This window comes from Clupea harengus, chromosome 15 (genome assembly GCF_900700415.2).
Source record: "Clupea harengus chromosome 15, Ch_v2.0.2, whole genome shotgun sequence".
Taxonomy (NCBI): domain Eukaryota; kingdom Metazoa; phylum Chordata; class Actinopteri; order Clupeiformes; family Clupeidae; genus Clupea; species Clupea harengus.
In genome coordinates, this window is record NC_045166.1 from 24,771,219 (window position 1) to 24,794,192 (window position 22,974).

General features: G+C 44.3%; 2 protein-coding genes across 3 annotated transcripts in view; both read left to right on the top strand.

The window, feature by feature from the left end:
• The first annotated feature begins 5 nt into the window (after window positions 1–5).
• On the top strand, window positions 6–9,397 carry dtl (denticleless E3 ubiquitin protein ligase homolog (Drosophila)). The gene is made up of 15 exons (XM_012820986.3): window positions 6–186; window positions 737–862; window positions 976–1,068; window positions 1,233–1,294; window positions 1,541–1,661; window positions 1,849–1,914; window positions 2,234–2,343; window positions 2,967–3,040; window positions 3,707–3,810; window positions 4,150–4,254; window positions 6,675–6,787; window positions 7,170–7,259; window positions 7,490–7,631; window positions 7,844–8,547; window positions 9,004–9,397. The coding sequence occupies exons 1-15, from the start codon at window positions 135–137 to the stop codon at window positions 9,067–9,069; spliced, it is 2,028 nt and encodes a 675-aa protein (XP_012676440.2). The 5' UTR covers window positions 6–134; the 3' UTR covers window positions 9,070–9,397.
• Window positions 9,398–10,518: 1,121 nt separating this feature from the next.
• The window catches only part of ppp2r5a (protein phosphatase 2, regulatory subunit B', alpha isoform), a 58,848-nt gene continuing 46,392 nt past the window's right edge, over window positions 10,519–22,974 (top strand). Inside the window, exons 1-2 of one of the 2 annotated variants that reach the window (XM_031581164.2) lie at window positions 10,519–11,178; window positions 11,284–11,444. In XM_031581164.2, the coding sequence (XP_031437024.1) occupies window positions 11,297–11,444 (148 nt within the window). In that variant the 5' untranslated portion in view covers window positions 10,519–11,178; window positions 11,284–11,296. The remainder of the gene's footprint in view (window positions 11,179–11,283; window positions 11,445–22,974) is intronic. The other variant, XM_031581165.2, reaches the window with a different exon arrangement.

Consider the following 22,974-nt stretch of genomic DNA (forward strand, 5'->3'; position numbering starts at 1 on the left):
CTTTTGTCTATGATCCCAAAGTTCGCGGGAAGGGGTTTCGTGCATTAGCAAACGGGGTAACGTGCACCGCGGCAATAACCAGACATCTCTTAAAACGTCCCAATTTGTGAGCATAATCACGTGAATTTTAAAGAATGTTGTTTCGCGCCTTGGTTGACAGAGGAGTCACTAAAAGAAAGTGCAATGGTAAGTGATCAGTGACTTACTTTCGCCTGACTTAGATATTTATGTGCTTCCTACCCAATTGCTTTCGTCTGGTAGTTAGCCAACTATCGAGCAAGCTATCCGACTAGTGCAGGACACAGCTATACAAAAGTTAGACTTGTTGATGCATTCAATGGTATAGTTATAATTATCATGATTAAAGGATATTGCTGTTTGATGTATTCCAGACGAATGTTTAATGTAGCCGTGTCCATGTAACGCAGATTTATATTTGAAATGTTAGTCACAACCAGCCAGGGGAATTTTAGCTAGCTGATGAATCTGCCTTTCAGAAAACTGAATTTGGAACCCACGATCCAACATAAAAGGAGTGTACACCTTTACATTTGATGACGATGATCAAATAATGATATTTGAACATAGAATGTGATGATGTAGCCTTTTATTTTGGCTGGGAAGTTAGCTCAGTAACCAAGTGGGCAAGTCCACAGGGCTAGTAGTTGGCGGGACTAAATTGGATAGCTTCCTGGTTCTCTGCTGACCCCGGGTCATTGTCGTCCATTCGCTGTAGGTCTATCCCTGCAATATCCACTTTCACGTCTGCTGGAAGGTTATCAGTGCGCCCGACGAGATGAGCACATTTCCTATGGGAATTCTGGCGTCGTGGTTCCGCCTTTTGGGTGCAGCTTTTCATCAGGTACAGTTGTGCCGCTGTCACATTCTGGTCATTCACACATATTTGTTGTGGTTCGTGTCTTGAGTTGATTTATAACGTTGTGTTCCCCTAATGTGCCTATTAACTTTATATAGCCAGAGATCTACAGAATGTTTTGGCAGTGGCCAACGAGGATGGAATTGTTCGGCTGTACAACACAGAAAATCGACAAGATCCAATCCTGAAAGGTAACATTTGAATAACCTTGATGAATGTTCTCCTTGTGCTTTAGATACACTGATGGCCAGAGTCCAGCCAGTTAGCTGTTTGAGTGTATAAAGAAGTGGGTGGGGCACATTTGTTTAATTAAAGGACTATGTGTATTTATTGTTGTGTTGGTCATTTCCTTCAGAGTGGATGGCACATGACAATGCAATCTTTGATGTCGCTTGGGTACCAGGAGAGGCCAGTCTAGTAAGTTAATTAAGCTTCTGTCTACTTGATCTGATCTCAAATCTGGTAATAGTGTCCATTAGAATTTACAGCTTCTCTCGTAGAGCTGAAAATGTATCATGTAAATATAATTGTTCTACCATTGTACAAACCATGCTTGTACATTTGCACTTGGAAAATCAGTGTACAAAGTTTTCTTAATAATACATCTACAAAAGGTATACAAAACTTTGCTGATTCTCATGTCTGTCTGATGTGGTCCTGCAGGTTACTGCGTCAGGGGACCAGTCAGCTCGCCTGTGGGACGTGAAAAGCGGGGAACTGCTAGGAAGCTTCAGGGGACACCAGTGCAGCCTCAAGTCTGTGGCCTTTTCTAAACAGGAGAAGGGTAAGGACCACACCCACTTACAGTTCCTGGTTATTGTCTTGCAAAGTGTTTTTGTTTGTTTGACCTGTCAAGGAAGACACTCATGAATGAGAATGTAAAAGCAGTGACAACTCTCTGCTATATCTGTAGCACTCATGTAGTACTGAATTGCTCACCCCACCCTTCCTTTCTCTCCATCTCTCTACAGCCGTGTTCTGCACTGGAGGTCGAGATGGCAACATTATGCTTTGGGACACGAGATGCAGTAAGAAAGGTAAGAGGTTGGGCTCTAACACCAGAGACCATATCACACAAACCCTGTTCTTTCTTTCAGTGACATGTATGAAGGCAGAACAAGACAGAAAATGACGATCACTGTTACCGATCACTTTAATGACAACAAACCACTATTTGAGATCAGTGAATAAAGTATAAAGCTAAGGCAATAAGAATAGAAAGTAAAGATTAACTTTATGATATCATGGATGTTGGTGATAGAACTATGTGGATCATAACAATTTACTTACTGCATACTTTCTCATGTAAGTGGGGAGGTGGAGTATAACAGTGTTCAATATTTATCCCTCCCTCAGATGGTTTCTACAGACAAGTGAAACAGATCAGCGGCGCTCACAACAGAAACAAACCAGACTTGTCCAAGACACCCAAATCCAAGAAGAGAGTGCAATGCCAGCGAGTGGCTGTGAGTGGTGCAACAAATACAGCTTCTACTTTGAGTTCTAGACTAGTTATAACTGCAGCACATTATTCAGCTGGGAAATCAAGGCACTAATTGTTTCCAATAACTTGTACAAGTGTGTGGTTACAATACTGTGGCACTTCAAATAATTACCCAAGAGGGTTGACTTAGAGCAGCCTGAATGATTGATTGAGATGGTATGTGACTTGTAGTCAATAAAGTGCTTAGTGTTTAATTAAGTCCTGGCGGCTATACACGTAATTTATGTGCATAAACAAAGCTGTATTAATTGATGTATTTATTGAAGTACTTTAGTCTATGCCACCGCACTTTGTTCTACTCTTAATGTATATATATATTTTGGGGGGGCTGTTCCTACTGTTTTTGGATAGTTGTAGTATTGTTATGTTATATGTTGTTGTTGTGTTATATGTTGTCCCTCGTCACACCAACAGGAGAAGCACTCAAAATTTCGTTGTATGAATACAATGACAATAAAGGCTTTTCTATTCTATTCTATTCTATGATGTGTGTGACTTTGAGCAGCCTAGAGGCTGTGTGGTGGATGGTGTATGTTTGTACTCTCACTGAGTCTTACTGAGTCTTGCTGCTAACTGTCTTCACAGGATAACCAACAGAGTGTGACTGTGGTGCTGTTTCGTGATGAACACACTCTCATATCATCAGGAGCTGTGGACAGGTAAGACTATAACATCCTAAGTGCATTGTAACGGGTAAAGCATGGAATTAGGATATGCGAGACGCAAGGTTCTTTTTTTCTTTTTTTTTCCCCAGCAAAACCGGAAATGGAAATCTATATGTTGATTATGTTTTGTATGACAGTAATGTCAGCTCACTACTTTGAAGTTTAGTCACCCACCACTTCTGAATTTCATTCCGACCTGTGTTTGTAGTTTCTTAAAGTAGCATAACGGAACAATTGCTAATCGCTAACGATATGCTAGCGGCTAAAACTAACGAAATCTCTTGAAATGTGCTGACTTTGACATTATGACAAACTAGTTAGTCAACAACTGTCCTAACACAGTCAAACATCAAGCAAGTGCAACACACAAGGCAAAGCAAGACGGCAAATAAGCTACTTACTAGTTCGGCAGACAGTAGAAACCGGGCGGCTTCAGGCAAACCTACATTTAGCAGTAATATGCCTACGGACCCTGGTATGGCAATGGCACGGTGGCGATTCTCCATATTAAAAGTCATTGTAGCGCCCTAATTTTTTTTATAAAGCTGTTATTTTAAGGTAAAACTGCTTATCCTAACCCTAATCCTGAAGTACAATTACTGCATAATGCCACTTTAATTACAGTTCCTTGTTAGTGATCGTATTTTCCCACTGATTTAGGACAATCAAGATGTGGGACCTGAGAAAGAGCTACACTGCCTATCACCATGAGCCTGTACCTCTACAGGTGTACCTGTACCCTGGCTCCAGTACACGCAAGCTAGGTGAGTGCTTAGATGACTCACTTGAACAGTTGTACCTACTCATAAGTAAGAATGTGCACATGTTTGATATTGTGGAAGCTTCATACAACCCTTTGCTCTTTTAGGGACGAAAAGGGTCTTCCTAGCACATACACACTAGTTAGAGAATTCTATGTGTGGTAGATTATTTCAGGGATTTTTAAGAAGATGTGGTTTTCAGTTCTTAAGGATCATACTTCCTCCTGCCTTTGGCATGATGTTCTACATGTATAGGAAACGTGTATATAAACGTGTAATGTCAAGATACATTTGAATTGGCCTCATAAATTCTACATGGCTTCTTATGTTTTCAATTTTCAGGTTTCTCAGGGCTTGTGTTAGACTCCACATGTTCCAACCTATTTGCCAATTGCACTGATGACAATATTTACATGTTCAACGTCAGTGGCCTGAAAACAACACCAGGTAAGAAAAGATTGAATTAATTTGTGACATGACTTCTTGCTCTCACATGCATGTTTCAAATGTTGGATAAGCTTGCAGTAAAGACAACACACGTTCTATAGGGGACTGGCAGAGCTAGCAAATGTATGTGTGCTACCTCAGCATTGCAATAGGTGGCGCAATATAGCTTTTGATTTCTGTGGCCCAGTATGTTCATGGTTGGCTTTATACACACTTTATAACAAAAGAAAAAAAAATCTTATTAGAAATGCTCAAATATTATGCCTAAGTGAAGTATAGATGGACAAATTGTTGTTAACTGGTGTGTAACTTCTGATAGGCTCGCGGGCTTGCAGGATGATTCCAAAAGACAGATTAGGTCACTTCCTCCAGCATATAGGATGTTAAAAAAGGGTGAAATAAAGAGAAAATAATAAAATGGTACAACAACAACTCTCCAGCTTAGAGAATAATCATAACATAGTATAACTCAGTATTCACTGTGCAGTACATTGAGAATTCCAGAAAGGGTACATTGTGTTCCCACTAAAGCCACGGGGGACGACTGTACCACGGCATCTGAGCTGTCAACCTGTTTTCAAGTTCGGAATGTCGAACAGCCTCGGAATTCTCCAGTGGGACATTATCATTAGTCTTTCCCACAGTTCTGAAATACACTTGTGGTGGTAGCTGGCGGAAAGGGCAGGCTTTACCTGCAGGCCCAAATACCAAAAAATGTGTACTACATGGGACAAACAACAAATATGTGTGACCTTTAACCTAATATTTAGATTTATTTAATTTAATGTTTCACACATCCACCTCCCTCAAACCTCCCCTCCATCTACCCACATGGGAAGAGTAAGACAACGTAAAACAATTGTCTTTAGTGTGTACAAAGATGTACACAGTTTGTCAGAGCACTTAATCTTTTTCTAGGGTTTTCAAAGAAGGGTTCCAGTGCCTGTGCACATGGGAACACCTCTGGTGCTGGTCCATGTGTTGATATTCGCAGACATGCGTCCAGGTGCTCGTCTTTCAGTCTGTTGCTCAGGTCAGTTTTGACCTGAAAAACAGACAGTTGGCTTTGAACTATACAGAACTTGGATGCAAAATCCTATTTAGTGCTGAAACAAATTATTACAAAATGTGGCCTTGCAAATGCCATTTGTACCATGCAGGGTGAGGTAGAGCCAATGCTTGAACTGTGGAATTTTGAGCCAGTCAGGGTTCCATTCCTGAGTTGCAATGCTTGGAATCTGAAAATGGTGCATTGGTATTACAGCATGTAAATGGTGGACTGCTATCGTCGTACTGTGTCTCTCTCTGTGAATACGATGCCTGGAACTGTGCTGTTTGGTCACCTGCACCTGCCTCTACCGCACTGGGACCTGCTGCTGTATCAGCACTCTTGGTACTTGTGCCAGCAGCTGAACTAACCGACGGAAATTGAGAACAAGCTTGAAAATAGTTCTAATTTTGTCTGTAGTTGACTGTAGTAGTCATTTCACGTCAAATGAACTGACGCGTGTAATTTAATGAGGCATATGCATTTATTTAGTGCCATTTCACGCTAAATGTTAATGTTGGTTAAGTGTCCTGTGGTGCTGTGCGTCTCTCTCCCATCCTCACGGCGTATTCTCTTAAAATATTTTTGAATACTCGTATCTGCTGAGGAAATGCATGAACAATTGTTAGCCTAGCCTCAGCTAAAGTTTGTCTGTGTCTTTATAATTGCCATATCCCGAAGTGAAAACGAACTAATAGTCTTTCTTATATTTAGCCAGGACAACTTTGCTGCATGTGGGCAAAGGGCCAAGTTTTGTCTTGAGTCCTGTAGCTACCAATGCTGCATAGTTGCTACCTTCTTTCATAGAATTCAACGATGCTACCAAAGTCAGGGAACAATTACACAATAAGGAGAATAGGTGTTGCTTTAACTGGTCCGTGCTTTTAAAATATCCACCAATGTTGGCGTCTTCTAAAGTAATACTAGAGAACGTCTCTCCCTGTGTTTCTCTGCATTCAGAGCATCATGTGCTATTCTCAGTAGACCCTTCTCACGATGGCAGGTACAGGAAGGTAGACCAAGGGGAGATTATCATAAAAAAATGCTAAAATGGGTCACCAAATATACTTTGGCAGCAATTCAGTGAGTGGGAAACACTGCGTTACATTATGTTTGTAGCCTCAAGTGGAAAAGCTTGCAAGCTTCCAAGCGAAACACTACTAAAATCTACGTACTGGCAAAGTAGGGCATTGTGGTTAATGTCACAAAATGATTAAACTCATTAACCCTCAATATCATAACAATACGATTTATCTACATCACTGGATTCATGGGGAACTCACTACTGACATAAAATACAACAGTGATGAAATAAAATGTTACGTTCTTCTTCGATCTCACTGTGGCTACATTTTTGCCTTTATCCATTCAGTGTCAGTTTTCAGTGGCCATCGCAACTCCTCATTCTATGTGAAGTCCAGCGTCAGTCCTGACAACCAATTCCTGGCCACTGGCTCCAGCGACCACCATGCTTACATCTGGAAGGTAAGGCCTCTTGTTACCTGTGACCATGTGACCATGGCCAGGTGTGTTGCTCCAGCTGGGGAGGTAAGGGGTGGACAGAGATGGTTTAGAAGGCGAGGGACCATGTTGGGAATGGTCTCCTTTATTCTCCATTATTTCTACCATCTCTGTGCATCTTTGTTTGAAGTCCTGTGCTTCCCAACAACTGCTCTCTCAGAACCCGTTTACATGTATTGACCTGAGGAGCCGATGGGAACGTTGTGTTGTTTGGCTGCCAGAGCTCCTACCTCTCCTGTATGGTCTGAAAGAAACATGCTGGTTCACATGAATTGCGCGTTCTGCAGCCTCACACGTTTGGCTTTTGTCAGTGTCTCACCTCGTTGTGACCTCCTTTTTGTTCCAGATATCAGAGCCAACACAGGCTCCCATGATGCTGCAGGGCCACAGTCAGGAAGTAACCTCGGTCGCATGGTGTCCCACAGACTTCACTAAGGTTAGAGTTAGTTTTTATTCTTTTGTGTGTGTGCGCTTGCCTTTCTGTCTTTTTTCTGTCAGTGAAGGTTTGAAATGCTGATGAAAGTCCTCACACACCACAATTAGTACAATTAATCAAATGAGTCTGGATAAAACTTATTGTTAGCCATTCTTCTGAAATAAAGGATATGGTGAGTGTGTATGTGTGCGTGTGTGTGCCCTGGTTAATCTCAAGAGTTCTCTTGTCAGATCGTTTCTTGTTCCGATGACAACACCATCCGGATCTGGAGGATGAACCGCGGGCAAGATGGAGAGCGCTCCACCATTGGCCAGGCAAACCTTGTGGGTTGGGCATGTCCCAAAGAGAAATCAACAAGTCCTATTCCTCCTGGTGAGTCCTGAGAGATGGAAGGGGGGAGTACTTGAACAATTTTCTTGCACTGGGACACTTTAATTTTTAGTCCTTTTGAATTGTGGCTATGCAAAGGTTTATAGTTATTAATTTAGTTTAATAAGTTACCAATAAAGTTTTAACTGAAACGCATACTGAGGTACAAACATTGTACCACAACCTCTGTTTAATTTTCTCACTCTTCCTGCCAGGTTCTGTGAATAAGGGTGAACTCACCCCTACCAAGAGCCCACACACAGATAGCCTCGGTCCCCTGTCTTCCCCTCAGCCAGCCGCCTGTGCCCCAAGCGGAGCTGATCTCCCTCTCCCGTCTAGCACCCCTGACCCACTGGGACACAAAGCCTTTACTCCTCCCCGAAAAACCCCCTCCTCCAGTGCCACCATCCGTCACTGGTTTTCCCGCACCCCTGGATCCCCTGCCGATCAGCTCACTCCCCCACTCAGGAAGGTGCTCAGCCCCTGCCCCCAAAGCCCACAGCCGCGCCAGGCTGCGCCTTCACCTCCTGAACGCCGTGCCAAGCGTCGCCTGGAGACTGCCGACGGGGAGGCCTGCTGCCGCGATGGAGAGGGGTCATGTGGCTGCGTGTCGGAACTGAACCCAGCCGCAAAGAGAGGCCGGATCCAAGGCTTAGGGGAGGTTGCCTGCGGAGGGGTCCAGAGAAGTGAGGCCCAAGACGGGGAGGAGATGGGAGATAAGCCCTTAACTGTGGGGCTGGAGGGGAACCAGAGGTCAGGTTCACACCCAGAAGCGGATAAGGAGAACAGTTCGTCGTCTGCTGCTGGTTGGCTGGCCGCTTTCGGTCGTGGGCGACAGAGAGGACACGGCACACCCCCCCGCTCTCCCAGAAGCCCTGGCTTTGGAAGGAGACAGGAGAAACGGACAACAGCCTCTCCGGTAAGTGCAAACACACATGCGCACTACATAAACACACACCATGCATATATGCCAAGAACCTCTTCTGCCAGGCATTACCTAGAAACCTCCTTTATATAACATTGGCATTAGCAATGCCCTATTTCTGCTTAATGCAATGCTGGAATCTTGAGACGGACCTCCTTCAAACAATGTAACATCAGTTAAGGTTAGCTAGCTTGTGAGTTGCTAATAGGGTCTATAGCTGCTCACAAGCACACAGTAAACAATGACCGTATTACCAATGCTTAAACGTCGATGCCTAAAGTCGATGTTGCCATGATTTACTGGAAGAGTAGCACTGTGGTTTCCAACTTCATATTCTCACATTAAACCATATAGGCATACTCATCATTTTAAAGTTTTGAGTGCTTTAACAGAGAAACACTCTTTTAGCTTTTGCTAGCTTCTAACCCCTCTATTCTCTGGTGACTACAGACCCTGCGCTCTCCTCAATCCATGAGGAAGATTTCCTCATATTTCCACAAGAGGACTCCAGAATGATCTAAGTCCGAGTCTTCCATTCCACCGCTTCGGAGAGAGGAGATTTACCTTTCTATGGGACTCATGGAGAACGTACACAAGTCATGTTGATCATTTTATTTCAGGAAAGCACCATGAACTTCGCACTTCATATACAAGGTGTTCCTGCAGGACTTCTGTTTTTTACTTCTGTTCCTCAATGTATGTATTGTATATTTTAAGTGGGGAGGGGGTATTGTTTCTAAGTTTGACTTAAATGTTTCTGCATGGCTTTCTATCTAACAAGGTGTGTTGTGTGAGTTTGGTTTGGTTTGAATGTGCACATGTAAAAAAAAAAAAAGAAAGAAAATAAGAGCCTTTTCATCTGTCAACATTTTTATATGTAATTTGACAATTTGATAGTGAATATTTCTGCAATCTTGTCCAAGGTCATATGTGTATATGTACATATCTCTCTTTGTATATTGACCAAAGTTGTCTTGATATTCTGTACAATTAAATGCAAGCACTTTGGTTTACACACTACCTCTTATCAACTCTCTTATACATATTTGAGCAATCCTGGAATGTTAGATGAATCATTGTTTATTGTCGTACAGCTATAAGCATATATTAGCGTGTGCAGTGTCAATAGCCTTTGAGTTTTGAGCCTTTGAGTATTGCACCCAACCCCCATACTCACCCATTTTCAAAGGCATTCCAAATTCATTAGGGATCCAGGGGATGTTTTGTCATGACCGCCAATGAGGCTAATTGAGCAGGTGACTAGAAGACCAATGGCTTCACCCACACTGCTTAGCAAGTGACCATTCGTGCTAATGTAAAGTGAGTACAACATTCTGGTTAAGTTATAACTCAAGGAATGAGAAAACTGAAATGCACACTTCATAGGAGTTGTCCTGAAGTTACCCTTGTTCCTTGTTGTGCCAGGATGATCCTAGGTGCTTATCCGATGTTGGTGTGTCTACATCTCCGACAAACTGATGTGGGCACAAACTGCATAATTTTGACACAGGTCATAAAGGAGAGATCATAGACGAAGTTGTTCAAACTGGCTTATACCCAGGGCCAGTAATGGTCCAGACAATTTGCCAAAAAATAAAAGGAAAGTATGGCAATTACTCATTTTTAACAATCTTATAGTTATTGATTATTTGTTGTAAACTAAAGGTGACAATTTGGTTTGTATGTACTGTCCAGTAACCAATTAAGAAGTACCTATACATTAATACATTTAAGTATGGTGCTAGTGGTAAAGTTGCGGAGAGAACAAGAAAACCCAGTATGTACGATGATGCATGATTCTTTCTCTTAGCTAACTTTCCATTGGTCATATTGGATAACATTATTATGCAGCACTTCAGTTCCTATTGGCCAATAGCATTTCTTCGCCCGACGAGATTGGCTATTCCTCCTGGCCGTCAATGACGCACTGTGACACAAGTACAGAATGTTATTCAACGTCGAGGAGACGCTGTACAGCTGTTTATAATTCTTCGCCGTGGACAGAACACTGTAGGCTCACCTGCACGGACATGAACCTACTTTTGAGGCCAATCGTGCTTTTGTATTAAAGCCAAGCCGTGGACATTGAAGTATACGGTTTCTTAACATGATAGAGCGCTTCTTGCGATAGGTAAGCTCTTACAGTTTCGCGATTTAGTCTGGCATCTGAACAACTTGTGAACATTCTATTCTATGCTGGAACGGGATGACGCTGCTTCAGAAAATTGAATTCTCAACATGGGAGCGTGTGTTAAAATGTAACTTTTGAGATGTCGAGACCCCTTTGTTGTTATTTAACGTTCTGATGAAACCACTTGCATCCAGTTGTTGCCTTCACGAAAACGTTATATGTAGCCAAAACAGAAACCTGTAGATTGTTCGGAAATGACAAGGCAACATTAAGTGTAAGTAGTGTTAACGGACAAGTTGACTCTCGCTTGCTCACTTCGGTTTCAATTCTGGGAATATTCGGTGGTTTATTGTCCCGATGTCATTGGATGACTTTACCACTCTATACGGTTAATTTAGTAAACAGTCTAGCAAACTGCCAGCGGACAAGGAGATGCGGGCTCGTGGGAGAAACTGTTAAAAAGGTTCACAGAAGACGAGGAAACAGTCACACCGGTGTGTCCTCATCTTGAAAAGCTTGCTGATACGACTCGAACAGCTAATCCTTTCTTGGAAAGCTGAACCTAACCGTTTGACGCATTTGTCAATAATAATTCACAGTGAATGAATCAAAATGTCGGCTATCACCGCGGCTGAGAAAGTGGACGGATTTACCCGAAAGTCGATGAGAAAGGCCCAGAAACTGAAGAAATCTCAAGGCTCGTCCCAGTTTCGAACTCAGAGCACCTGCGTTGAGCTTTCACCCCTTCCCCAGCTCAAAGGTAAGAGGATGAATGGTGCTTGAAATAGTAGTTGTGCCACGACAGTGTCTCGTTATCTTATCGGTATCATTGCTGTTGTCTGGTAGGGTACATTTGCAGATAGGAGCCAATTGTAGCCTGTGAGATCTGATCGCCTAGTCGCCTGTTTTATACCAGTTACGTTACAGTAACGCACTGTTACTGATATTTTTGTTACATTGTTAGTCAGGGGTCAAAACTGGCTTTTTTCCCCCCGAAAATCAGATATGGAATATTATAAAAAGTTGGGACCCAAAACTGATATCTAGGACCTTCAAGGACGTAACTTTAATGTCTTTTATAAATTCATAAGGCTTATTTACGCTTTCCACAGACACCTGTTGTTGCGTATTTGGAGTATATTGTGACTGTTACGAATTTAAGACACGCCACAAAGTTAAACCATGGTTCATTTGAAGTCTGTTCTTAAGTTTTATGCCCTGGGCCAAACATGTGCATAGGCCTATAAGAAATCAGTCACCAGTTCTTCGAAAATTCGAAACCTAGCGTTTTCTTGCTTTTGTCATGTCCTCAAATCTTTATGTTTTTGTACCAACGAAATATGGCCAAAAATGAAAACCCCCACCTACCCTTTACTGCACCTTATCTATCATCTCCTTGCCTCAGAAAATGAGTGCCATCGAATTAAACAAATAATCAACATGGTTCTCTCAGAGTTACCTGTGGAGGTAGTAGAACCCTCCAGAGTAAATGTAGCCAACTCTTGTGTCTACTCTCAGCTAGACAGCTAATCCATCAATAACTACATGCCTTGAGAATAGGCCAAGTCTGCTTACCATCGAGTACATTTTCATGTTGTTGTAGTGGACAAACCGCAATGTACTCTGGGCAGGAGAACATAGCGTGCATGATTTATCTGGCTACCTACATACAGGCCATCATCCATTCTACATAAGAAAGATTTGTTTTCTTTTCTTAAACAATTTTTTCTTAACAGTGCTGCTGAACTTGAGCAGTTTTCAGTGCCTTATGCGGGCAGTAAACTAAGAATGTGCAGGATTACCCACAGTCCTCCTCTTCACCAACAATGGATGATCAGAGTAAATATTTGCCTTCCCTCGAATCACGACCTCAAAAGTGAAGGGCACTCTTTGCTCTCTCAGGCGCAGAAGAAATTTCAAGAGCTTTCTACTTTTTTCCTGCTCTAGTGTAAATCTACCAGTTACAGGTGACTGTATAGCGAAGGTAGGAGCTGGAAGAGTGTATATGTGGGTGGTTCTCTAACCTGTAGTTCAACTTTACACAGGCTGTCTTCTCTGGACAGAGAGGATGGCAAGTGACCATTTCGGTCCCCACCTCTTTCTCTTTCTCCTAGGGGAGTGTATTTGAACGTTTCCTAACCCATATCTGTGTTTATGCACTTATGGGAGAGGTTTAGGGTGCGACCCCCTCAAGCCTGAACTATGGCTGTTTCTAGAAGGACCCATGGAGGGTGGTGGTGTGATTTGGGCTTGTTGACTTTCGGCTCTCGAGTTGGGGCAAGTCCTGACACCAGCCTGGTGGAAGAGCAGGAGGAAGGGTGTCAGCGCTGAGGTTGTGCCTATGGCTTGATAAGAAGGAAAATGAGAAGAGACAGAGTACCAGAATCACATGGGTAGACATGTAATAGGTTTTCGAGGCTACTACTCAACACTTGGTGCATGTAGCAGCAACCCTGATACCCCCGTGTGAGTGCCCGTGCATGTGCCCGTGCATGTGCCCGTGCATGTGCCTGCCTGCCTGCCTGCCTGACTAAATTTCTGCTCAGTGTTAGACTAGTATTTGTATGTCCTCTCTGTGTGAACCTGGAAATCATGATGTCTTTGTGCAGGACCGCTAGCAGTTGTGTTTTTCTTGAAGCAAGTGAGTGTGATTCTGATTAGCGGTCTGTGGTCTGCACTGGATGGCTTTGGTGGATCTCTGTGACCTTACCAGTCAACAGAGGTGGATCAGGTCATTTTGTATGTGTGTGTTGGTGTGTGTGTATTTGGGGGCAAAGATGCCCATCCAGTCATGGTGTTTCAGCACGGGCTCAAGCTTTAGCCCACCCGTTGTGTGTGTGTGTGTGTGTGTGTGTGTGTGTGAGGTCATCTGAATCAGATGATGGATTCTCTAATTTCATTAATGGTTTCTATTTGCTTTTTGTTAGCTTAGCATTCCAGGCGACACATAATCTATTGAGGTGCTTGAGGAATTTCTGTTAAACGGTGTGGAATTCCTTTGTTTTTTGAACATGACACAGGCGGGAAATGAAACCCGGCAAGTCTGTGCATTATATAGAAGCGGGGGATCTTCCCATGACGTATCTCGTGTACATTACTTCAGTAAACATATTTGACTCCCCATGTCTTCACATTTTTTTGTGCAAATATATTAGGCTAACCTTTTTGCACAGAAATAGTACACCTTGGTAACTCTATATTTCTTTGCTAACCTTCACATATTGATGTACAGATCCATTACAGTGTTGCTTTGAAGTGGATGCATTATCAGACTCTCATGTATTTTCTGTTAGGGATTTGCCTCTGAAAGCTGTTGTTCTCATAGCAGGACAAGTGCAAAAGACAAAATCCCCGTACACACACACACACACACACCCTCTATAACCTTCCTTCTCTCTCACTCGCACGTGCACACACACACACACACACACAGCCTCTATAACCTTCCTTCTCTCTCACTCGCACGTGCACACACACACACACACACACACACACACACACACACACACACACACACACACACACACACACACACACACACACACACAGTCAGGTGGTGAGCCTCAGAGGCTCTGATCTAGCCTCACTGATGTGCCACACACACACACACACACACACACACACACATCTCACACACTTTCCTGTCACCTCTGTCACAGTCAGGTGAAGGGCCCTGAGGAGGACTCCCCACTCCTTCTGTTCTGTCTCCTCACTAGGTGACCGGTCACTTTTCATTAGGGGTGGGAATCTCTTGGCACCTCACGATTCGATTCGATTCCGATTCAGTGGTCAACGATTCGATTCTACACCGATTATCGATTCTAAACCGATTATCGATAATCAATTCTAAACCGATTAAACGATTATCGATGCATGTCGATTTTTAAAACATCTGAGTTTGCTACTCAGAGTCTCAAATCACTTCCTACTTTGTGTTTGATAATTAAAGAAAATCAACAGATGAATTACCTTCTCTATTTTTTATTAGAGAAAAAGCTTTCCCTTGTCACAATTATGACTTTCAATGAACAATGCAATAATCGATGCAGCTTGCATTTCAACACAAAATGAATGTGTAAAAAAAAAAAAATTAATTTTTAAAATTTTAATTTTTTTTTTTTTTTTTTTTAAATCGATTATAAACTTTTCTGAATCGAGACAGAATCGTTCTAGAGAGAATCGAGAGAAATCGAAAAATCGATTTTTTTTTCCCACCCCTACTTTTCATACACTTCGTAGTCTTGCGTGTTCACAATTTCATGCAAATTAAAGGATTCCCCGCTATTGCTATTTGCAATCTTCTTATATTGCCGCAATGTTTCTGCAAAAAATTTGCATTATTTGTGAACTCCAAATCACCACAATTTAAACCACAGCTTTTGAGAATTCCTGCAGCAAATTCAATTACTTTTGGCAGCAACAATCAGAACAAACCGCCGCAAAGCTCCTGGAGGGGCTGTCTTAGACCTCCAAAACAGGGTCCAGAAGACATGCAAGATTGAAATCAGTTCCCATCATTTCAACAAAAGCCATCCACCGTTGGTTTCAGCTGTTATGGAATGTGAACCATCAGGTTGGCATTAAAAGTCAACTCGAGTTCTAGGCTAAGCCTCAAGCCAAATGGGCTAACATGAGTTTTATGGCATTTTTCGACTCCCTACCTCACCAATCTTCACCTTATTTGCTGATATGGCAGAATTAACTCGTTTGTTCGCTTCGGACCAATTTACATGGTGTGCGGCCTCTTTGTATGGATTTAGTTGCCATGACGACAGCAATCCATCCAAGTAATGTCATTTGTCAGCAAGGTCACAGAAAAGAACTATGAGCAGCAGCACCGTCATACAACACACCCAAGGTTAAACAACTCAGTCAGAGCACCCTCCCCACAGTACTGTTATCCCCCTTAAACCGGTAAACTTGCCTATGGTTACTAGAGACGTATGCAAACCTACATACCGGTACCCACATCTCTCTCCAGTGGGTCTTGTTGGCCAGATTTTCTCTTGAATGTCCTTGTTCTTGAATGTGGACCCTGGATAAATGCTGCTGTGCTTTGTTGTTTTTGTTGTGCTGGCCTTGTCAGTGTTGTAGGCTAGGGGTTGTGTTGTAGGCTAGGGGTTGTGTGCTTGGCCATGACGAGAGGGCTGGCATCAGGGTGTTTCCATTGAATGGTGCAGGTTGTCAGAGACAAGGGACCACCTGGAGTCTCTCAGTTCAGCACGTGTCTACACCGCGTATGACGGAGAAGCTCTATGTGTGGATTTGAGGATGGATGGATAGATAGATGGGTAGAGAGAGTGTGTGTGTGTGTTTTGTATGTCTTCTTGTTTGTGTTTGTTTATATTTTCCATATCTGTGGGTGAATGTGTTTGTGTGTGTTTGTATAAGCAAGTGACATTACTGTTGTCCCATCGTGAACTGTGCATGGACATTTTCCCAGGAGGCAATTGAAGTGGTGTGTGTGTGTGCATGCGTGTGTGTGTGTGTGTGTGTGTGTGTTTGGGTCAGCAAGCATGCTGATGAACACTTGTGGGAGGCTGACAGATGCAATCACTCAATGTACCATAAGCATTACATAACAAACATACACAGAATTGTCTCAGAGGCATGTGTGTGTGTGTGTGTGTGTGTGTGTGTGTGTGTGTGTGTGTGTGTGTGTGTGTGTGTGTGTGTGTGTGTGTGTGTGTGTGTGTGTGTGTGTGTGTGTGTGTGTGTGTGTGTGTGTGTGTATCTGTAAGGAGGCCCATCATTCCACCTCATGCACTCTGACATTCACAGCTCTGATACACACAACCAGGCCCTTACACCTCCACTGCAACCACAGAGGGAGGTCCTCATGCCCTTGCCTTTTCCCCAAGCGGGCCTCACCGTGGATAGGCAGAGTCAGCTCCCTTCCTTCCACCATCTCACCTTCCCCTCCGGCATCACTGCAGGGCGCTCCTGTGCTTTCTCTCCCGGCTGCTTTGAAAGGCCCAAACCCAAGCAGAGGAAAATCACCGCCTCCCCACATCTGGAGAGATTCCGCAGGCCTGTCCAAGTGACAACCAACCCTCCTGTTCTTTTGTTGGGGCTTGCCAGCCCTTTTAAAGGTCAAGGGAATGTCACGAGGCATTACCGTTCAACTGCTTTTCTCACAACTGTGTGTCTGCACCTGAGAGTCCTCAGGCTAACATGGTTGTCAGGAATATCTTCTCTCTGGAGAACTCTCGACAGTGAGGCTCAGATGGAGCTTGAACGCTCCTTTTAATACGAAGAGATGCTTTGTGTACACTGGGTACTCAAATGTAGCATAGCGTTAGCATAGACAAGGTCAAGGCTTCGATTTCATTGGGCCTACAGTAGGAAAGAAATGTAGGTTAAGTTCTCTTTGTGACACACACACACACACACACACTTTCAGTCCTGTGCTACGGAGCAGTGAGCAGCAGCAGCAGTGCCACGCCCGGGGAGCAGTTGAAGGTTAGGTGCCTTGCTCGTCTACCCTCCCCGCCCACATTTTTTCCTGCTGTTCCAGGGGATCGAACTGGCCAACCTTTTTGGTCACAAGCCCGCTTCTCTAATATGGCTCACAGTCGTGGTTGTGAAATATGGATGCGCAGCAGAGGCTATTCTGAACTGAACTGGAGTGTCTTTGAAATGTCCTTTAGGAGCTGGTTCAGGGTCAGAGTGACTGGCTGCGTTGCTGTGTTTAAAACCCTCTGTGAATGCCAGGGAGAGCTGACCTGAAATCAGTGCTGCCATTACAGGCAGAATTTTACTGAAGAACATTCCGGCCTCATGAGATGTTGGTGAAGGCAGCGGGGGTTATTATGTGTTGATGTTCTGGCTTGTTCTTGTGTGTGTGTGTGTGTGTGTGTGTGTGTGTTTGTTGTACACAGTAGGATTGGTCATCGTAGGAGGCATGTGACCAGAGGATTATTTAAGTGTACTACTACCGGTTATCGTTTGTGTAGCCTGTGTTGCTGCAAGGCTGTGTGCTGCATAACTGAAGAATGTGGTAAACCAGTTTTCCTGTGTGCAAGAATGAGTGCATAAGAAAGTGTGTGAGCCACTGTTTCCTCTTAATGTCCTCTAAAGTGAGCTGAGGCAGCAGACATGTGTTTCCTCTGGATGGAAACTGGTAGTATGGTGCCCCCATCATCTTTGTGTGTGTGTGTGTGTGTGTGTGTGTGTGTGTGTGTGTGTGTGTGTGCGCGCGCATATACTTGAAGGAGGAGTTGCAGAGGGTCTTCAGAGGGTGTTCTAAAAATGGCACCTCTGCTCAACCTGTGGTGGGAAACAGCAGTCAAGACAGCTGTGTGTGTGTGTTAGTGTGAGTGTGTTTGTGTGTGTGTGAGGTTTGTGTGTGTGTGTGTGAGGTTTGTGTGTCGCTGAGATGGGGGCTGTTTACAACTGCGCCACTGAAACAAACCGTGACTCACCAAGCCCTGTTGCCACGGTAACTCTGGAGACCGGGGCCTCTAATGGCAGCACTCTGCATGGCTGACTAACTGGCCCACCTCTTTATGATTCATCTTCAGTGTGTCTTTGCGTGAGTGTGTGTTCGCTTGCGTACATGTGTGTGTGTGTGTGTGTGTGTGTGTGTGTGATTATCGGGCAGTGGAGGGGTGGGATACTAATGAATAGTGGGATATCAAAGGAGAAATGTGGTCGTGCGGGCATCTTTCGTGATTAGTCTCATACACACGCTCAGCAGGAGCACCTCCCGAGTGTACCTCACGGAGAGACAGAGCAGTAGACGAGGGAAGACGGAGAGAAGCAGACAGAGACGAAGACACAGAGGGAGAAACCGAATGAGCGGGCGACCGTGGGAATCAAACTGAGAGTAGGCAAGCAGTGGAGAGAGGCAGAGGGAGAGACGGAGTGAGTGAGTGAGTGAGGGGCTACATGAGAAGGCGAGTAACAGAGGTGACCGTGCATGACCTTCTGTCGAGCAGACTTTCAGATCCGTCACATTTAACGTTTCTTGTTGGCCCCTCTGCACATATCCAGGAGAGCACAGGGGTGTGTCTGGTGCAGCAGCAATGGCATCTCTCTGCAAGCTGTGTGGAAACACTCTGGGCTCTCCAGGGACTTAACCACCAGCCAAACGGGCTAGAGGCCAGCGCCTGAACAACCTGAATGTAGTGCTCTGTGTGGGTGTGTGTGTGTTTGAACATGCATGTGTGATTGTGCCTGAAGATGTGTGTGTGTGTGTGTGTGATTGTGCCTGAAGATGTGTGTGTGTGTGTGTGTGTGTGTGTGTGCGCGCATGTGAGTGAGTGTGTGTGTGTGTGTGTGTGAGGTTAAACATGCATGTGTGTGTGTGACTAGAGTGTATGGATACTTGCATGTGTGAGCGTGTATCTGAATTCAACAGCTCTGTGGTGTGACTGGTTATGTGTACTGAGAGTCTTCTTGAACTTGCTTTAAACCCATGGAGAACCCACACGCCTGTAGCTCTCTGTTTGTTTGGTAATCACTCACACACACACACACACACACACACACACACACACACACTCTTCAGTCCGCTTTGTAAATCCCTTTAACATGATGCGACACATCCACGATATGAAGTCCATGAGCCCCTGTGTTACCATAAAGAACCTCTACCACCCTGCTGGAGACTTCACAGGCGCAGCAAGGGGCCTTTAGGCGATTAGCCGCCGGCACTGAAACAAACGTCAAACGACAAATGTCAGCAGAGTTCCTGTCGCTCAACTGGTAAAGCAAGGCTGCTGATAACACCAAGGTAATGGGTTTAATTACCAGGGAGTAAATAATTACAGGTGTAGTACTTACAGTAAAGGTACTTTACCTGTTTGTTAGACTGTTTGGATTAAAGTGTCTCTGCTAAATGGATAGAATGTAAATTGAGTCCTTATTTTGAATTATTTATGTTCAACTGCCTCAGATAGAATGACGAACTGCAATGCACTGAAGTCACAATAGTTACTCAACCATGGAACCAACAAAACCTGATCGGATTTGTGTCTAACCCCATCAGTGGTAGAAAACAAGAACGGTAGTACAATAGAAATGTTGTTACTCCAGGTTAACTCTTCGGGCGGAAGTGATACAAGAAAAGTGTGTTTTTTTTTTTTTTTTTTGGTTCTAGATTGTACAGATATGTTTGGTCAGGAATATGGGGACAGACCTGACATCTACTCGAGGATGTATCTGTAGCACCGAAGGTCTGGGTTCTGTCAGGTCCCAGCGCTTGAAGAAACATTTCTCCATTTGCACATGCTGCCCCCAACCCCTCCGCCCTGCAAGCTGAGCCGCATCATGTTTTACAGCCTGTTGAAAGTCTGTTGTTGGAAACCGAAGTCGGGCAAGGCAGCCAAATAATGCAGTGTCTCCTTTCAAATATAGCCTTTCAGTGTGTCATTAGCTTATGCATTGTAATGTTGCAGTTTGTTGTTGTTGTTGTTGTTGTTGTTGTGGTTTGTTGCTGCGCTGTGCATGTTTGGTTAATGCAGTGTGAGCAATGTGTCTGTTTGTGAAGACATGCCGCAATTTGCATGTTCATCTTGAGTAAACGTAAAAGACACCTGAGCAGATGACCAATGGGTGTGAAGGGTTGAGTGTTGAGACCAGCCAGACCGGTTTGACTTCTGCTGACTTCTACAGGGATATATAGTGACCCTATTATGGAGCTCCTCCACAGCAGGGATATATAGGGGGCATGGTGACCCTATTATGGAGCTCCTCCACAGCAGGGATATATAGGAGGCATGGTGACCCTATTATTGAGCTCCTCCACAGCAGGGATATATAGGAGGCATGGTGACCCTATTATTGAGCTCCTCCTATCTATGCTGCAGCTGATGGGTAGCCCCTCTCCCCTGGCCCATTCCTGTCAGTCGCTGTGCGAGTGTGTGTGTGTGTGTGTGTGTATATATAAAGTTGAATCCTGACTGATAAGCATCAATGGGTTCTCCCCAGGGCAGAAACGAATGGAGCTGCACACTCACCTATCCACACACACACACACACACACACACACCCATACAGACGTCAGCATCATTCACACCTCCTGACACCTCTGTCCCTCTCAGCTTTGAGCTTTGTGAGCTTTGATTATCCAGAGTCCCTCCCTAGAGTGTCATTCTCTAACTGATATGATCAGACATGTACACATCCAGCACACTTCATAGGGTGGATACTCACCTCCCAGCACTTGGAGCAGCACTCTGGTGCTCTGGAAAATTCTTTTAAGTTCAGTATGTATTCGGAAAATGTATCAAGGCTGATGGTATTGTAATACCTCTATTAAGAGCTGTTGGGCCGGGAAATAGCTTTGGCGGCATTCTGACTGGCTCTTCAGCCAGGACAGCTCTCGGTTGTGGTGTATTAACAGGAAGGTGCACCCTATCCTGCTCCACTCAGAACGGCAGAGGTGTTTTTTTTTTTTTTTTGTCTTTCTTTTTCCGGAACAGCTGCAGCCGTAATCGAGGATCAAGTCTGGCAGTGTCCTGAGCTGCTTTGATTTTGCCGTTCTCCCTTCCCCAGAACACACACACACACACGTATGTGCATGTGTGTCTGTCTGCCTGTCTGAGCATGCTCACAGGCAATCTCCATGCATATTTTTGTGGGACGCTTCTACCTGGGGGCTGTATACGTTTCCAAACTAAGCCACCCAGCCAAAGGGACTCTGTGCTCCGCCCGCGTGCAGATCAGCCCTTTATGGATGACCTACCAGCGGCACACTAGCACTAGCTGCACTTCCGCGTCCATTCCTTCAAGCTCCAGGATGCCACAAACAGCCCTGAGTTTATTTGTGTTCCTCTCAGTCGGAGGAATGTGAAGGGGGGAAAAAAAAAAAAAAGCCCACGTGATCTCTAAACCTTCAGTGGTTGAGGGGAGGAGTGAATGCAGAGAAGGTAGCAACATGCTAGCCACAATCCACAATCTCTGCTCTTGGCTGTAGAGTATAGGTGCCCTGTTAGCCTTACTCTACTAGTACTCTGTCATTTTCAAAGTTGCACTTAAGTATTCAGCTCTGATCCAAAGCAACCCTCCCTGGAGGCAGGCGTTTTCTGGGTATTGACCTCAGGACCTTGCTAATGCTAATGCTACGCCTCATAAGTGGCCAGATGACTGAGCATTTCTGACCTTCACAACGCATGACCCATCAGAACCATTTAACCTGCAGCAGTTTCACACCCTGCTGGTGGCGAAACCGACCAGACCTGCCAAGCAGGCAGGTGTCTAGAGATTCCTCTGAGGTTTCTCCCACACCTCACCCCAGAGCTAATGGGCTGAAGATGGACAAGTACGAACGTAACTTCTGGATTAGTCTCGACCTGCCTAGTCTCTAGTTGTAACACCCTTCCATATGAAGTTTTTGTGGCCAAAAAGTTCTTGGTACTGGTTTATGAAAGCCCTGACAGCCCTGAAGTTCTTTAGTACCCTATGAAGTCTAACTGGAATCTAAAGGAAATGTTTTCAGACCAATTAATGTTGTGATCACGGGCTGTTGGCACATACTAATTGCACCCTGTGGTTTACACAGGTACCATGTAGTGTTATTGTTAATATTTAAAATGTCCTGCCATCACACTTCTGAAGCAAAATGAACCAAACTTCAGGTTAAGGCATGAGAACCGCAAGATGCCTCCTGCAAGTCAGGGCTGGGAAGCTCACAGGGATCTTAAAGGAGTTCTAGAGTGGCTGACACTTGGAACAGGTCGAGCCCTAATCTGGGATGGAATTGAGGCCTGATGACCTGCCCATCAACCACTCGAGACACCTCCCTCAAAATGATTGGTGATCTGGAGAATCACCTTAGGGAATTTTTTGCCTCTCCTTCATTTGACTACAATCATGTTCCTGACATTTGTCACCGATAGTGATATTAAGTATGTTTTAAATGAAACGAGTATTGAGATGAGATGTATTTGCGAATTGCAGTGTGTTTGTATCAGGTGAAGAATTCCTCTGTGTAAAACTCCAGCGTGGTAGCTTGTCTGAATTTTTGCCTGTTTCGTCAACATAGCACAGTAGAGTACATTCCAGACTTTTGCACGAATACAAACTGCAGCAAAAGAAAACAAACGTCATGGTAGTGTGATGTTGCATGTCTCAGCATGTGTGTGGCAGAGATGTTATGCATTTTTCAAAAACTGTGTGTGTGTGTGTGTGTGTGTGTGTGTGTGTGTGTGTGTGTGTGTGTGTGTGTGTGTGTGTGTGTGTGTGTGTGTGTGTGTGTGAGAGTGTGAGAGAGAATGTGCATTTGTCATAGAGGCTTAGAGGGCAGCATTAACGGCAGGTGCAGCTGTTTCAGATTCCCAGACTAG

Excerpts from the sequence above, each read along its gene's own strand:
- dtl (XM_012820986.3), top strand. The coding sequence starts at position 135 with ATGTTGTTTCGCGCCTTGGTTGACAGAGGAGTCACTAAAAGAAAGTGC. Across the intron at positions 187-736 it reads CACTAAAAGAAAGTGCAATG|GTCTATCCCTGCAATATCCA; the intron begins GTAAGTGATCAG and ends CATTCGCTGTAG. Across the intron at positions 1,069-1,232 it reads ACAAGATCCAATCCTGAAAG|AGTGGATGGCACATGACAAT; the intron begins GTAACATTTGAA and ends CATTTCCTTCAG.